This window comes from Hippoglossus hippoglossus, chromosome 9 (assembly GCF_009819705.1).
Source record: "Hippoglossus hippoglossus isolate fHipHip1 chromosome 9, fHipHip1.pri, whole genome shotgun sequence".
Classification (NCBI taxonomy): Eukaryota; Metazoa; Chordata; class Actinopteri; order Pleuronectiformes; family Pleuronectidae; genus Hippoglossus; species Hippoglossus hippoglossus.
The window spans coordinates 13,528,885-13,544,925 of NC_047159.1; the positions used below are offsets into that span (position 1 = coordinate 13,528,885).

General features: G+C 45.6%; 1 protein-coding gene across 3 annotated transcripts in view; it reads left to right on the forward strand.

Annotated features, from left to right (window-relative positions):
* The window catches only part of LOC117767421 (tetratricopeptide repeat protein 28-like), a 183,112-nt gene that overhangs the window by 163,272 nt on the left and 3,799 nt on the right, over positions 1-16,041 (forward strand). For all 3 annotated transcript variants that reach the window (XM_034595037.1, XM_034595038.1, XM_034595039.1), the window contains 12 exons: positions 2,169-2,278; positions 5,441-5,570; positions 5,690-5,908; positions 7,777-7,936; positions 9,943-10,083; positions 13,150-13,294; positions 13,451-13,630; positions 13,747-14,291; positions 14,395-14,642; positions 14,741-14,865; positions 15,017-15,248; positions 15,496-15,572. In XM_034595037.1, coding sequence (XP_034450928.1) covers positions 2,169-2,278; positions 5,441-5,570; positions 5,690-5,908; positions 7,777-7,936; positions 9,943-10,083; positions 13,150-13,294; positions 13,451-13,630; positions 13,747-14,291; positions 14,395-14,642; positions 14,741-14,865; positions 15,017-15,248; positions 15,496-15,572 — 2,312 coding nt within the window. The remainder of the gene's footprint in view (positions 1-2,168; positions 2,279-5,440; positions 5,571-5,689; positions 5,909-7,776; positions 7,937-9,942; positions 10,084-13,149; positions 13,295-13,450; positions 13,631-13,746; positions 14,292-14,394; positions 14,643-14,740; positions 14,866-15,016; positions 15,249-15,495; positions 15,573-16,041) is intronic.

Here is a 16,041-nt window from a genome sequence, read left to right on the forward strand (position 1 = left end):
TTTCAGGTTTATTGTCTGTCTGTATATATATATAGATCTATAGATATAGATCTATAGATATATATTTGTGTTTATGTCACCATCTCGCTGTATGTGACACACTGTTCTTCTCCACATGTGGTCATGATCAAAGGGCACTGAATTAATTGTGTCTATGGGTGAGGATATTTTTTTCATTGCACCGTGCACTTCCTTCACAGGCCGTGACATTTCATGCCTGTATTCTAACGCGTTTGTGTATGTGGTGTGTGCACGTAAAGCTGGTGTCCGAAGGCAGAGGTGCTTGGGCCTCTTGACTGCAGAGAATCCCTCACCCAGCTGTCAAACAGCCTTTAAAGTGTTCTCTAGTTGCTCTTCGGGGTGCAGCCAGCCACGGCCACATCCTCATGTCAGCCGCTGCTACGTGACTGTGCCTGCGGGGCGCACCAAAGGCGTGCATGGTGACAGTGACACACACGGAATGATACAGAGCAGGAGAACAGAGGGAATGAGGGAGTTCGGGAGAGAAGGAGGGATGGAGAGAAAGAAAGGAGATGGAAGGCGGGTGCAGGGGAGAGGCAGAGATCGGCATTAGTCATAACTCAGATGTATTATTTCACTGTCAACTGGAGAATAAAGAAAACATAGAGTTGGTTGACATTCAGGCTTGATCATAAAGAACTATCATAGTGCGGCCCAGAAAAAGACATGTTCTGTGCGTGTGTGCAGATGAAAGGCTCCGAGCTGGAGCTGAGATGAGTGAGGGGTGAGGATGTCAGAAAATGAAAAGGATAATTTAGATCTGTTTCCTCTCTCTTGCTCCAGCGCCTAATGAGCCCTAAGCAGTGCCGAGTCCCCGCGAGCAGTGCCACCACAGTCAAGATGAAACAGGTAGAGAGAGTGGAGGGGGCCAGAGACAGAGGCATGAAGATGAAAAAATAAATACAGAGGTAGAGGGAGAGAGGAGCTCAGTGGATGCATGGGGGAAGAGGGCAGGCGGGCGGGCAGGCAGAGGGAGGGGTGTGCGGAAAGATAAGGAGAGTAGGGAGACTTTCAGGCTTCAAAGGCTGCCGGCTAGCGTGGCCATGGAGGAGCCATGAAGTCTACGGTTGCGTGGTGTGCCGGGTCTTGCGGAATCGGCTGGCTGTTTTCGGGTCACGCTCTCTGTTCTTGGCTTATCTGGTCCAGCCACAGACAGTTTTCCAGGAATGCCGAGGAAAAGCGAACGAGGGGTGGCTTGGCCCAGTTTCTACTCTTTCTGACCAAAAGCATGTTTAGACCCCTCAACAACCACACAAGCGAGCGGAGAGACTTGTAAATGCAGAGTCCGTGTTAAGTGAGATTGTGCATGAGCAATGGCCTCATTCAAAACTGCAGACTGCTTGCTGTGCATTTAGCACCTTGTGGGCAGTGTGTGGCGCAGCAGCTGTCGAATTTTTTTTCATCATTGTCCTCTGCGGAGTGGCATTTTCTTCTCAGTAATTGGGCAGAACCAAGTACTCGGCAGGAAGACTGAGGACACATGCAAAGATGTGACATACGCATCACTGCTTGAGGGATTGGAAGTGAAAAACAAACTGTGCGCTCGCCAGGTGATCTGACACAGGCGCTCTAACTGAGCATACACACCTAGACACACACACACACACACAAACCTCCCCTGGCTTCCCTGACAAATCGGAAAGTCTCTCAAACAAAACAACACAAAGCACTGTGTGTTTGCATACAGCCCATTATTACCTCATCAGTGTGGGTGTGCAAATATTTGCGGATGTCTTCATGTTATTGTGTGGCTTCTTTTATGCAAGCATCAGGCTTGTGTTTGTGTTTGCTCAGCCAGTCGATCCTTAGCATTGATTACTATGCAGTCCGATTAGTGCTCTAACGGCCTCTCTCTGTGGCAGAAGTGTGTGTGTGTGTGTGTGTGTGTGTGTGTGTGTGTGTGTGTGTGTGTGTGTGTGTGTGTGTGTGTGTGTGTGTGTGTGTGTGTGTGTGTGTGGGGGTTTTAAGTCCCAGTGGGAGCACTATCTTACAGCTGAGGCCAAATATCCAAACCTGTTCGCTGTCAGAAAATCAGCGCCGTGCTATGCTTACATCTGTTACTCTGAAAGATACCTAAGAGTCTGTCTGCTCTGAATAACTTTTGCTCTCCCTCTCTCATCTGCTCCTGTTTCCTCCACTCCTGACAGGCCTGCGGCTCGCGGAGCAGCTGGCTCGGCGTGAGGACGAGGCGAAGATCCGCCACCGTCTCGGGCTCTCTCTATGGGCCAGTGGGAATCTGGAGGAAGCCCAACATCAGGTGAAGTATCTCCAGTTCCTACCTCTCCTCTCTTCTCCTCTCCTCTCCTCTCCTCCTCCATCTGGACTCCTTCCAGCGAATCCACCTCTCGTAGTTAAAGCTGACCTCCAATAAGCGCACATCTGTTGGTTGGCAAAGATTACAAATGAGAGGGGGAAATAGATGTCCAAAGACACGGGAGAGGAATTTTAAGATTTTAGAGAGAGAACAACGCAGGAGAAGAGAAAGGACAGGTGGCTATAGAGCTTGCACACGGCTGCTGGCAATATGCTGGGGGAGTCTGTCGAGTTGGTGAATGCTGTCATCTCAGCAGACAGGCGACAGATCACTTTTTGTATCTGTGTGCATGGTCTCAGGAGTGCCGAGCCTCTGCATCGCACACACATCCACTTCTCTTCAGCCCACTGCCCACCTGGCAAGCATGGAATATCCCCCTTACATCTCTCTTTACAGTCTGTCCGCACTGGCTCAAGATTAGAATTTTTGTCCTACCCTTGTGCTTGTCTATTCACATACAAGTCTGAGAACAGTCAGCCAGCAGCAGTGGCTGTCACGTGTGTCTGCAGGGATGTTATTCAGATGCTTTCATTTCCAAAATCTAGTGCAGAACATTTCGGCTGTGACATACGCAGACTACGTACATCTGTGTGACCCAGATAGCTTTGTTTCTGGGCCCTGCATCATACATTTCAAAAAAGTTACTTTGTCTGTTTGCAATTATCTGTAACAAGAGTTTGGGAAGAAAGACTGAACCGAGGTGGTGACATGGGCTGAGGCCCCTGAGTCATGTTGAGGAAATTAGGTTCAAAAATGTTATTCCAAAGAGCTGATGCCACATATTGTCAACTTTACAGTTTAACACTTAATCAAAAGACCTTCGTTAGAATATTTGTTCTCTGTACGTCAGCTTTAAGCTCCCAGGGTGAGTTGAAAGTGAAAAGGGACACTGTTGTCCTCAGAGTGTGGTTCAAATGTTTATTCATGTTGCTGCACATGACCTTGTTAAATACCTCGACCCACTTCAAACCTCATTTGTATTGGCTTGTATTGAAATTCATGAAAACATCCATAGCTCTGGACTCTCTGTACTTGACCTTATGTTCCTTATGTTCTGCATGTATTTAAACCCAATTGTACTTTAATGCCCCAGCTTTTATCCTGATGTTCACACCCACCAAATATGTCAATAGACCACTTCCCACCACTGTCTAGAAATAAAGCTGAAATATCACGGATAAGAACGCAGCCATCTTGCGCCAAATACGCTCTTTGGTACCAGAGTATGAAGGAGCTGCAGTAGCAAAGTCTTGCCGACACACGCGCTCCACCAATCAGGTGTCCGTCTCAGCTTTCAATCATGACAAATAAGAAATATGATGCAAACTTACTGGAAACATGACCACTTGAACAAACATCAGTGTGATAAGGAGCCAGCCACATACACATTAGGTTGAGGCTGTGACATCACCATTCACAAAGGTTGAACTCCACAAAAACTCCACGATGTGTATTTGTGGAAGTGAACTGGAGGCAAAAGTTTGTTACCGCTTCATTCGTATATATGTGTGATCATGCCCATGGGGAGCCGCCATGTCGTTCATCTTTATATGCAGTCTATGAATGTGTCCTGATTCTAATCAGCTATTCAGTTATCTTAAATATCAGTGGTCGACTGTAGATGTAACTTCTTTAATCTCTGATATTGTCTGTCACAGAGGATGAGTGTTCCCCAGAGAGGTTATTCCCCAAAAATCATTAGACGTGTGTGTAAGCAGCAAACACTCACGTTACCAATTCAGTGTGACATTGACATTCACTTAACATGTCAGATAAAAGCCATGTCAGTGTCAGTGACTCTAGAACATGATAGTGCAATCTGAATGCACAGCAGCGGAGGAATATAGCAGATTTTACCTTTACCGCTGCCAAGCAAGTCACTGCGGACGCAGCACATTTGGGATTGTTTCCCTTTCATCTGTGCCAGGAGGGTTCAGGCCAGAGGAAAGGCACTGTGAGAAATTAGTTTCACTCTTAAAGGGATGTCTGCAAGTTTAACAGATTAAACTAGCAGTGCAGCAATCAGCCCACAGCCCAATCGGCAGAATCAGCCTGAGACTAGGGGCTCCGTCTACTAGCACTAATGCAGCAGAGCTCACAGATTCTCTGCCGATCGCTGCTCTCCCCCTTCACTCCCCATGACACACTTTTCCTGCATGACCTTGGGATATGCCAGACGAGCTCCAGAGTATGCATATATATGTGCGCACACACTCTTTCTCCTTTCTTTCTCTCACCAAACCCCCAGTGCTGATACAATCCATTTCATCCATACCAGCAACCTTTTCTCCTCTGCAGTTCTTTGTCTTGTCTTGAACTGTGGTCAAGCAGTGTGAGCATAGTGCTTCAGCGTCTCTGCTGGGCCCCGGGCTCCTGGAGAGTGGCTCTATAGCAGCCCCAGTCAAGCTACAGGGCTGTCGTAGGGACAGAAATAGGAAATCAATAAAGGCTCCCATGAATCAGCAATCCTGGCCGGCTCCGCCTGGCCAATGTGCAACACTGCTTGCTGCCCCACCTCTCCATTGTCTCTCTCTCCTTCTCTCAATCCAATGTCTGGCACTGAATAGAAAGGTCCAATAACACAGACAGGCCTATTGAGTCCACAAAGCATGTCTTTCCTTGGGCGCTGCCCATCCATGATGCCCAGGTAATGGTTTAGCCTCTCATTGCCCTTTCCCACATCCAGGAAAATAAGAGCTGAAGAGAGGTTTACTTGTGTTTGGTGGCGATTCATCAAGTTACATTACAGTATTTTCCTCCGGTGAACGAGAAACATAATTGGAAGGCAGCAAGGGCGATCTATGATCACCATGAGGTGGGATGCTACCACCTAGTGGCCAAAATCATCCTCAATCTTCAAATCTAATCTCATTCTAACACATTTGTGGACATTTTTATGCAAAGTGAAATTTTTAAAGCCTCTCGACTGCTTATTTATTGAGACTTCCTCACTTTGAATACAATAGACACATTGCCAGTGTCATGCCCTACCATTTAAAATGCATTGGACCACTCTTGACCCTCAATAAAAGCAGAATCATGTAAAACCAACAAGTAAAATGTAGCTGAAAGTGTCTGATTGTTGATGTTATTGCTTATCTTCAGCTCTACCGGGCATCTGCACTGTTTGAAACAATCCGCCATGAAGCCCAGCACAGCACAGACTATAAACTCTCCCTGTTTGACCTGCAAACTTCCTGCTACCAGGCACTCCAAAGGGTCCTCGTCAGCCTAGGTATGTCCACACACATACTTCTCATATCCTCAAATCTTCCTGCTGTTACATTGTAGTCATCTTTTGATTTTGGCCTGTAATGTAGATTATTAATCAGCAATGACCTCTGAACTCCATAGGTCACCACGATGAGGCCCTGGCGGTGGCGGAGAGGGGTCGTACACGAGCCTTCGCAGACCTCTTGGTGGAGAGGCAGACCGGCCAGCAGGAAACAGACCCCTACACCCCAGTAACAGTTGAGCACATCCTGGACAATGTCAACAGCCAGAGGGCCTTGGTGCTATATTTCTCCATGGCTGCTGGTTACTTGTACAGCTGGCTGCTGGCTCCAGGAGCAGGTAAGATTTGACTCTCTGCTTGGTGCGTCGCTCAGACTGTGAACTGTTTTGTTAGGAACATGTCTGGCTGTTGTCTTGTGGTCCTTTTTTTTCTGCCCTAAAATATCTCTCTGCTGTCAGAATTCACATGTTGTGGAAGCATCATGTCTTAGTGGATAGATTTAGAATCATTTGCTTTTACTCAGGTAAAATCGGTTAGAACGTTTGGCCTTTTTGTGACACTTTGACTGGCAAATTTACACTTCAGCCATTTACCTACGACCTACCTCTATTTCACAATGATCTTTATAGAACACATTAAAACTACAGGCTTAGTTAATGCAAAGTCATTTTTCTCTAATTTTAAGTTGATCTATTCTCTGTGCACACAGCATATTCAAAGACAAACAGTGCACGCTCATGCATGGGTCCTTATGGACATAAATAGCAAAAAATATTTTCCTCCTGAATTTATGCAGCTTTTATGTTTAGAAATGAAACAACAAGAACATACACACAAATGCACTCACTCATATACACACATTTGCTTGTTGGAATCAAAGCGGATAAAAGGCCCAGAGGCTATAGCTTGTTTTCAGCTGCCGGGTAAGAAGGCCAGCTTTAACACCAAGTGGCAGTGCCACCTGCCACTCCACTGTTAGGATTTGCCCCCTGCCTCGCTCCACACCCCCAGAAGGCATCTGCCAATGAACCATGCTAATTGATAGTGACACAGCCAAACAACACAGGCAACATCTTCACACATGCCAACAGGAAAACACTTTGCCGTTACACCAAATTAAAAAATGACTCCGTTTCTTTGCCTTTCTTCTCATTTTCTTTTGGTAGAGCGTTTTTTGTCTCTTGTGTTGACACGCTGATTAACACCAACGCAGGCAAAAAGGTTGAGATGCTATTTGAGTATATGACTCGTGAAATTCCAGTTTCATGAAGAGAACTGGCAGAGCTGCCGGTGAAATACAGTGTGTGTCACACGACTCCTGTAGCTACAGTGCTGTTAGTTGTTTTTTGGCTCTTTTCTTTTCTCTGCTGTAAAGAAAGCCACGACCCATGTGCCCCGCCACCAGACCTGAACATTTGATCAAACACAGCTCTCAGGCAACAGCATGAACTTGACCCCCCAACACTAGTCCTACGGAGGGGAGTAACAGTTCAGGCACCAGTGGAGATCTTCAAAGCGCTGAATATTGCCTCAGGCTAAGAGGGAGCCACTTGCTCACTAATCGTCTGTCTGTCACTTTCTGGCATTCCCTGGCATCCAGCTGGCACGTGAACATGGCCCTCTCCAAACAGCCTGCAATCAGCAAAAGGGGCTACTAATTATTAGTTACTACTTCATTATTTCAGTTAGTGATTGTGCACAAACACACACACACACACAAACTAACACAGACACGCACACCTATATATATATACTCCTGAATCACATTTCTGGCCCATTTAAAATAATTTATTACATGTCTATAATACATATACAGCACTGATACACCCCAGAAATTCACACACACACACACACACACACACACACACACTTCCCCGCCCCCCTCTGATGTTCCTGCTCGATGCTCAGCGGAGCTCCCATGGCGGGCAGCAGATGGCACAGGCAGTCTACTCTTATCTTTTATTGAACATTATTTGTTTTATTCATTTTGCTCCACACATGTACGGCTGCACGTGGCCTCACTCACAGCTTTCAGCTAAGCCACGACATCATGAGTGAGTGATGCAGATGTGTTAGAAAAAGAAAATGGTTCAATATATTTGCGTTGGTTAGTCACTTTGATAGTGTTATTAAAAATGTTGTTTCATCACCCTGAAAACTGTTGTCACCTTTGCCCACGTTTTCTCCTTTCACTCTCTCTCCACAGGTATCCTGAAGTTTCATGAGGTGTACTTGGGCGAGGGTTTATCAGAAGGAGGGTCAGACTTCCAGGAGGGCGGCGGCAGTGGAGTGGTCAGCGGCTCATCGTTGGAGCAGCAAATTGCCAGTGCCCGGGAGGCCCTCGGAGTGGAGTCTTATTACAGCCGGTGAGATGTTTACAGCTGTCACAGTGAAATGAAAACTCTTGGTTTGAATGATGAGGTTATTATCCATATCGTCAAATACTTATTTATCAGTAATTAATAGAAACTGTGCTAAAGAGTATCAGTTTTTTGGGGGATTATATTACAGCAAATACATGATGTGACTGCTGGTTTTTAACAACCTCCTCCCCTGCCACTCATGTTATATGAATCATTGAATTCACCATAAATGAAGTGACACGAGAAGCAACATTGTCTGATGGTGACATTTTGGATGATCAGCCCTCACAAAGCCCAACGCTCTTTTCCAAGTATTTCATGCTTGTGCTACTGACATCTGCTTTTGAGATATTTTGATAAATGTAAGAACTTATGGCAGCTCCATTTTTTTTTTCTTTGCATGCAAAGGAATTCATTGCCTCCATTATGGTCATTGTTTCCATGATGATACAGATGTTAAATAAATGTGAAACTCCACACATTCCTTGATATTTTAGTTGTGATCTGTGAAAGTTTGCTGACAGAAAATTGAAGGAAAGGTAGAACAGGCCTCACAAGTAGAAGCATTTTTGGAGTGTCCTTGATAACCAGTCATCGGAAGGTATTGTAAACACAACAAACAACATTTCCTCATCAAAATGAGGTCCAGACAAAGAAACAAGATAAACCATTGGGCTGAAACTGGATTTCCCCAAAGTTAGTTGAAGAAGGGTTATTTTATCATCCTGTGTGTGTGTGTGTGTGCGTGTGCGTGTGCGTGTGAGTGAGTGTGCGTGTGTGTGTATCAGAGTGTTATTCTGCCCCATTGCACCCTGTGATGACAGACCTCCACTACCTGCCTGAAGTATTCCACTCTCTCCCTGTGGGAATAAATGAGACAGAATAATGGCTCTTAGGATAGCCAGGCAGTTGAACCTACCTTACAGACAGCGAACCTGACGAGTAAAGGAAGAGAGCATTGGGTTTACTGAGAATGGGAAGAAGATTGAGTTGAGGTGGTGAAAGTCTAAAAGTCAGAGGCTGATGAATAAAGACCTAACAACAGGGTACGTAGCCTGAGGGACTCTGCAGGACGAGACTGAAAATGGGGTGAGATATATTGACTGAATATCTCCCGTTGACAGCCATGGGTGTACACCATGTTTCACATTATTAGCCTTGTTTCTCTAGTTGGTGTTTGATCCATAGGGCCCAGCTGGTCTGCCCAGTGCCAGCCTCTGCCACCCCAGCAGCCGGGGCCCTCCTGCCCCATTAGCAGCTCATTTACTACTCCAATAGGAAGTTGCACACACACCACCGCGCCTGGATGGACACAATATGGCACCACTTACCAGGCCATTCATTCTCCATAGTGCAGAGAGAGGGAGGCAGCACTGAGAAGAATGGGGAGAGAGTATATGCATGTGAAAGCAATGATGATATAGAGAGAAGGGAGGCAGCAGCTGCTGTGACAGTGTAATCTATTCATTAATATATGGATTTTATGTACTAGGTCTGATAGTATATGAACATTAGCAAACCAAAAGTGATGCATACTGCAAGATTTTAAAAAAAATGGTGGTAGTGGGAGGACAAGGTGAAAAGAGATCCCATGTTGTAAGTTTGCTCTCATCTACCATGAGAGCAAGAAGCTAACATAATAGTTACATGATATGGGTTCTTCAAGCAAGAGGAGAGAGATGGAGAAGAGTGGTGGCGAGGTAATGATTGTGGTGGTGGGAGTGGTTGACTCCCCACAGACTGGATCAACATCCCGAGCATTATAATGAAAGGATTTAACTCTGCTTACCATCAGGGTGTTGGACCGAGCCTGGGAAATTAGGCCAAGTGTGTGTGGGTGTGTATTTCGGGCAGATCAGGAGTGTGTGTGCGGCTGATTTATCCGCGGAGAAACAATCTAAGTCTGTGTATTGTCTACTTTGCTGAAGTGCCTTTTTCTTGCCAACATTTCAGCGCATGTCTCTAATTCCATCTCTCTCTCTGTTTGCATCTCTCTCTCTCTCTTTCAGAGGGTGTTCGAGCAGCGAGACAGAGAGCGAGGCTGGAGATTTGTTGGACCAACAATTCGAGGAGCTCAACAACAAGCTTAACTCGGTCACCGATCCAACAGGCTTCCTGCGCATGGTGTCCAGAAACAACCTGTTCAACAGGTACGAGTTTGTTGCAAATAACCTGCATGTTCCTGCAGAGAGCTCTAATCAACAAGCGTCACCCAGACCTACTTTTTCCACAAAGAATAGAAAAAAGGGAAAGATTCAAAATATCTGCTTGGGTAAGGAGATTCGTGGGTATTGTGGCTCATCTGTGAAAGGAGTCTTTTCTCCATTGTTTAGCCAGCGCAGAGGCAGCATGTGAATCCTTCTTATTAAAAAGACTGAGTAGAGCCAAGCTGCTGAAACCCTTATCAACTGCCACTGTGTGTGTGCGTGCGTGTGTGCACAGTGTGCGTGTGTGTGTGCAGTGCGCGTGTGTGTGTGTGTGTGCAGTGTGCAAGTATTTGTGTGTTTGTCAGACACAGACACTGAGACCCTTGTGGTGTTTACCCTGTCTGTGTTTATTGTGCAGAATTATGTGTGCAAAGATTTCTGTGACTCTCCCAGTGGCTTCTTCTGAGTATTATTCAACAATACTATGCAAAGTATTAATTTACATTGTGCTGATCGGTTATGTATACCAATAGAATGTGTGCGTGCGTGTGCATGTGTGTGTCTGGGTCATATTTCCCTGTCCTCGTCCACAGTTGAGCTGCTCTTTGATGAGAGGGTAATTCCAGCTTTAATTGAGTCTTGGTGCTCATTAAGCCCCTTTAATGGGTTGCCGGTAATAATCCACTCATTCTTTTGGGTCTCAAAAAAAAAATCTCTGAATTATAAAGCTCCTCATGCTCGAGCCTATCGTCTATCACAATGCTAAAGCAAGAGAAAAGGGAGGAAACCTCATTGTCGTTTTGAGTCATACATCTTGGGGTTTGATGTCAGATAACGTAAATGTATGTACGTTTCAAGGGCTTTCTTCCACTTCCCTTTCCCTAATCACCGTTATTTTAAGCTAATACTGCTATATTTCCACAGTTACTCATAATTATGTGAATTATATTGAAATCTAAATGAATGGCATTTAAATCAAAATAGGTGCGAGAACAAAACACCTAGCGTTAAAAGGTCTGCTCTTCATGTTGCGGTATCATCGTTTGGTGTTATCATTGATTGCCCTATTTTAACACCGAGATCTAATCTTCACCAGGGGGCTTTGAAGGATTACTACGAGAAGGTGATAATGAAAGTCTCCTCGTGTCTAATCCCCTCAGTGTGTAATTGAAACGTTTTTATGCACGGTGATAGCATAATGAGATTGTTTGATGATCTCGATGAAGTTGTCACTAACGAAGAAGTACACACAGAGTGAAGAGGATCCCTGCATCAAAAGAGCTGAGTGGCCACTAGCTGAAGCAATAATTTAGATCAGCGCTGGAAATTAGGCCAGTATAAAAAGCTGGTGTAAAAAGTGTGTAATTGGCAAACTTGTCTACCTTTGTATCACCCCCCCCAGATAACACTTAAAGCAAGTCTTTCGGCTGCAGACCAAACTAAACCTTCAGCCTTCTTCACCTTCAGCCTCCCTGCTTTCAGTCTTTTCTTTTCACTGTTTACCGCTACACTTGACACTCACCTTTTCTTGGCCTATTCCTTTCCTCCTTTCTCATTCTTCATGTCAGGCTAACAAATGATTGTTTGCTTTCCCATGGAGGCTCATGCCAAGGCCTGGGAGAGAGACAGAGTGTTGGGAGGCTGGAGGGAAGCCAGTAGCCTGGCCTCGGGCTACCAGAAGGGCAGGGGAGATGTCTGTTGGCTGGGGCAGGAAGAAACTCTAGCTGAACAGATGGATACAGTGGCAAGCACAACCATAAAGTGTGGTGCTGTGCGGGCTTCTAACCCCTCAGCCACCATTAGTACAATTCTCAGTTGTGAGTCTGTGCCTGAGCAGGGAGCTGACACCTCAGCCACGCAGCAGACATGCCTCAAACACACTGGGTTGTTTTCTTTTCATTTTTTTCAGAAACAAAGACGCTCACAAACTCTTCTTCTATTAACTGTGAGCTTTGAGTTTTACAATATGTAGAGTAGGTCCCTGTAAAGAGGGGATAAACCCTGCTTACCTCCTCTTCCTGCTGGCATTCTGGCAGGCTGATGGTATTCACCACTTCATGTGTCTGTAAAGTCCAGATTACCACAGTGCAACACTGCCATCTAGTGTAGATCTATGTATTGACATGATATTCTTTTGGTTTTGTCTCAAGTCGAGTTAAATTATACTCACTTTCCCATTCTGGTGGTCTCAGAGCTTTGGCCCTGACTGTTTGTGTTCACAGAGGTATTGCAGCTCATCTGGCACATCTGCCTTCATCTGCCTCGTACTTGATGCTTAGATTGGAGAGCGAGTGTGTCAGAAAAAGAAAGATGAGCCTCTATGTTTTGAGAGTGATGGCTCACTCTGCTCCGCTGCAGCTTTGTGCCACTACCACACACAAACTCACAGAAGCTACAGTGTCTTGGTAGAGACATATCTGATGTAACACTACGCAGCAAGTTAGGCATGGAGCTCTGAAACCACATTCCCAGCATTGTCTGGAGAGCTCATCAGGAGCAGCAGGGCGGTTTGGCGTTAACGGACAGTTTGATGCACGAGATCTCTGTTGCAGGGGTGACTGGAGGGAAAAATCAAAACAGAACTGAGGAACCCAAGGAATATTTTAAGATGAAATCATTTTTGTGAAAATGTATTTATATGAACATTTTGAGATGAAATAATAGCGCTATGTAAAATGTATTACAATCTCAAATGCTCTTCTCAGAATATAATAATTTGTTTTCAAACTAATTACTACCCACTAGGCCCTATTTTAAAGTATCTAACTTAAAGTTAAATTAAACAATTTATTTCAATGACTTTTAGGTTTGGCATGAAGAATATCTGTACAGTGTCACAGTGGTTTTGACTCAAGGAGACTTACTATGAGATCTTATTTATCTGTAGATGTGGAGGATCAAAGTCATTTTTGTAACTTACAGAAAATAGCAGTATATATATATATATATATATGGAGGTATTGGAGTTATTTCTGTAAATGCAGTGTGTTTGCCTTAGGATTTTGCAGCATTCTGCACAAAGTGAAAGTGTTGTTTTCACATGCATTGCTTTGTGCTGTGTTTGTACAGGAGTTGCCAGAGTATGACCAGCCTGTTCAGTAACACCATGTCTCCTGCCAAAGATGGTAACTCTTCCCTAACTCGCCGCTCCAGCAACCTCGGCAAACCTCCACTCCGGGCACTTTATGATTTGCTGATTGCACCTATGGAGGGGGTGAGCACTTCCTCTATGGGCCATCGCCTGCCTGTTCATGTAGTTGTGGTAGATAGACGAGCATTAGAGAAAATCCAGTTATGAGATAGAAAGCACCACGTTTTGAAGACTCTCTTGTATATATGTGTTTTTAACAATAATCCTGTTGTGTGCCAGGGCTTGATGCACTCCAGTGGGCCTGTTGGCAGACACAGACAACTGGTGATGGTGCTGGAGGGAGAACTGTACCTCATCCCCTTTGCTCTGCTAAAAGGAAGCTCCTCTAATGAATATCTGTATGAACGCTTCAGCCTCATCGCTGTTCCCTCCATCCATGGCCTTGGATCCAATCTAAAGGTTGTGCTCCTCATTCAGATAACTGAAAAATAATGTATATCTTCTCTTTGATTGTTGAGGAATTCTGTTCTTATCACAACTGCGCAAGGATTTAACCCTTATTATTGTTTTCTCAGGCTCATTCTCGGCGCCCAGGACCAGCTCCATGTGGCGGTGTCTCGATGGCAGCAGTGGTGGGGAACCCTCGCCTGCCCTCGCCTGTGATGGACCGCTGGCTGTGGGGACCCATGCCCTCTGCGGAGGAGGAAGCTCTGATGGTGGCTGAACTGCTTGGATGCCAACCCTTGGCTGGCTCTTTCGCAACCAAGGAGAGGGTGATGAGTGCCCTCACACAAGCAGAGTGCGCCCACTTTGCCACCCACATTTCTTGGAAATTGGCAGCTCTGGTGCTCACCCCAAACCCTGAGGGCGTGCATGGTGGGGCAAGTGCTAGTGTGGGAGTGGGAACTGTGGGCAGAGGGGCAGGTGGGAGTAGAGGCAGCAGTGGCAGAGGCAGGAAGGGCTCGATTGGAACCAGCTACACCATCCCAGAGTCTCTCCACATGCAGGATGACAGCAGTGATGTGGAGAGTATCTGTGACAGTCCACCGCTGCAGGAGTTCCTCCTTACAGCTGCAGATATATTGGACCTGAGGTTGCCTGTCAAGCTGGTGGTGCTGGGGTAGGTGGACTGACAAGGGGGACAAATTAAATACGTTATTCAAGTACATATATTTATAGTTTTCTTACTCAGTGTCTCATGTTGTGTGTCATTGTGTCTTTAGTTCATACCAGGAGTCCAGCAGCAAGGTCACAGCAGACGGTGTCGTGGGATTGACCAGGGCCTTCCTTGCCGCTGGGGCTCAGTGTGTTCTCGTGTCCTTGTGGCCCGTCCCTGTCGCGGCCTCCAAGGTTTTCGTACATGCCTTCTACACTGCCCTGCTCAATGGGACCAAGGCTAGTGCAGCACTGGCAGATGCCATGAAGACTGTTCAGAGCAGCAAGCAGTATTCACACCCCTCCAACTGGGCAGGTTAGAGATGCCACTCACTTACATATTAATTCTACATTCCCATAAAAAAATATGTCTGTTTAATGGAGCTGTTTTAATTACATTTTTTTTATGTGCAGGATATATGCTGATTGGCAATGATGTGAAGCTCAACAGCCCATCTTCCCTCATCGGCCAAGCTTTGGCAGAGATTCTGCAGTTTCCAGACCGAGTGCGTGATGCTCTGAGAGTGTTACTCCATCTGGTGAGACATGGACATTCACTAACACACACACACACACACACACACACACACACACACACACACACACACACACACACACACACACACACACACACACACACAAAATGTTGCAACCAGGCATACTGACACAGCACTGCCATGCTTCCTGCAGGTCGAGAAGTCTCTGCAGAGGATACAGAACGGCCAGCGTAACTCCATGTACACATCCCAGCAGAGTGTGGAGAACAAGGTTGGGGGGATCCCTGGCTGGCAGGCGCTGCTGACAGCGGTGGGCTTCCGTCTTGACTCTGCAGGCCCTGGTATCCCTGCTGCTGTCTTCTTTCCCACTGCAGACCCAGGAGACAGGCTTCAGCAGTGCAGCACTACTTTACAATCACTACTGGGTACATACCTGAGACAAGCTCTACATTAAAGTATAATCTGAATCTGCTGTTTTACTGATTTGTTCATTTTAGATGAATCTTTATTGATTTCCACATATAACAGACACAGTTCTCTGATGTTTGCAGCCATGTTTCATATCAGCTCACATGATATCACCTTTTTAGTTACAATGCTATTTAGTTTGGGGTAAAGAGATTGTGCCTTGTGTAGGAATAATGAAGAACTTCCTCTGTTTCCATCCCTCAGGTCTACCGCCACCAGCTCTCCAGGCCTTGTGCAAACTCATCACAGCATCAGAGGCAGGAGAGCAGCTCATCAACCGGGTAGGCTCCAGATGCTCTGACCAAACGCTGCTGTATTTTTAAATCTAATGCCGTCAATAGAAATTGGTCTTTGGCTCAATCAACAAATATCACTGCTATTATTTAGTGTTAAGAGGTACCTCTTTGTACCACTTGCTATATTTATATAAATCATTGCATAACTATCTGTTATGTCAGGAATGGACACACGCTAACTCACTGGCAACTTAAGCTGCAGCTTAATCTGCATTGAAGCCTAACTAGAGAAGTCTCAGCTACAATGAGTGCTGTTCTCTTGTACCCAAACTCGTGACAGCAGAGAATTAATCTTATGCTGCCGAGGTTTATCCCTGTTTACGTGTAACATGTGGTTGTCACATGCTCCAAGTGAAAGGCCATCCAGTTAAATGGTGATTAGCATTTTTTGTTGCCTCATCGTGCAAATATTGGTCTCAATGCACAGAACAGAAAACATGCTCAACCTAATCTA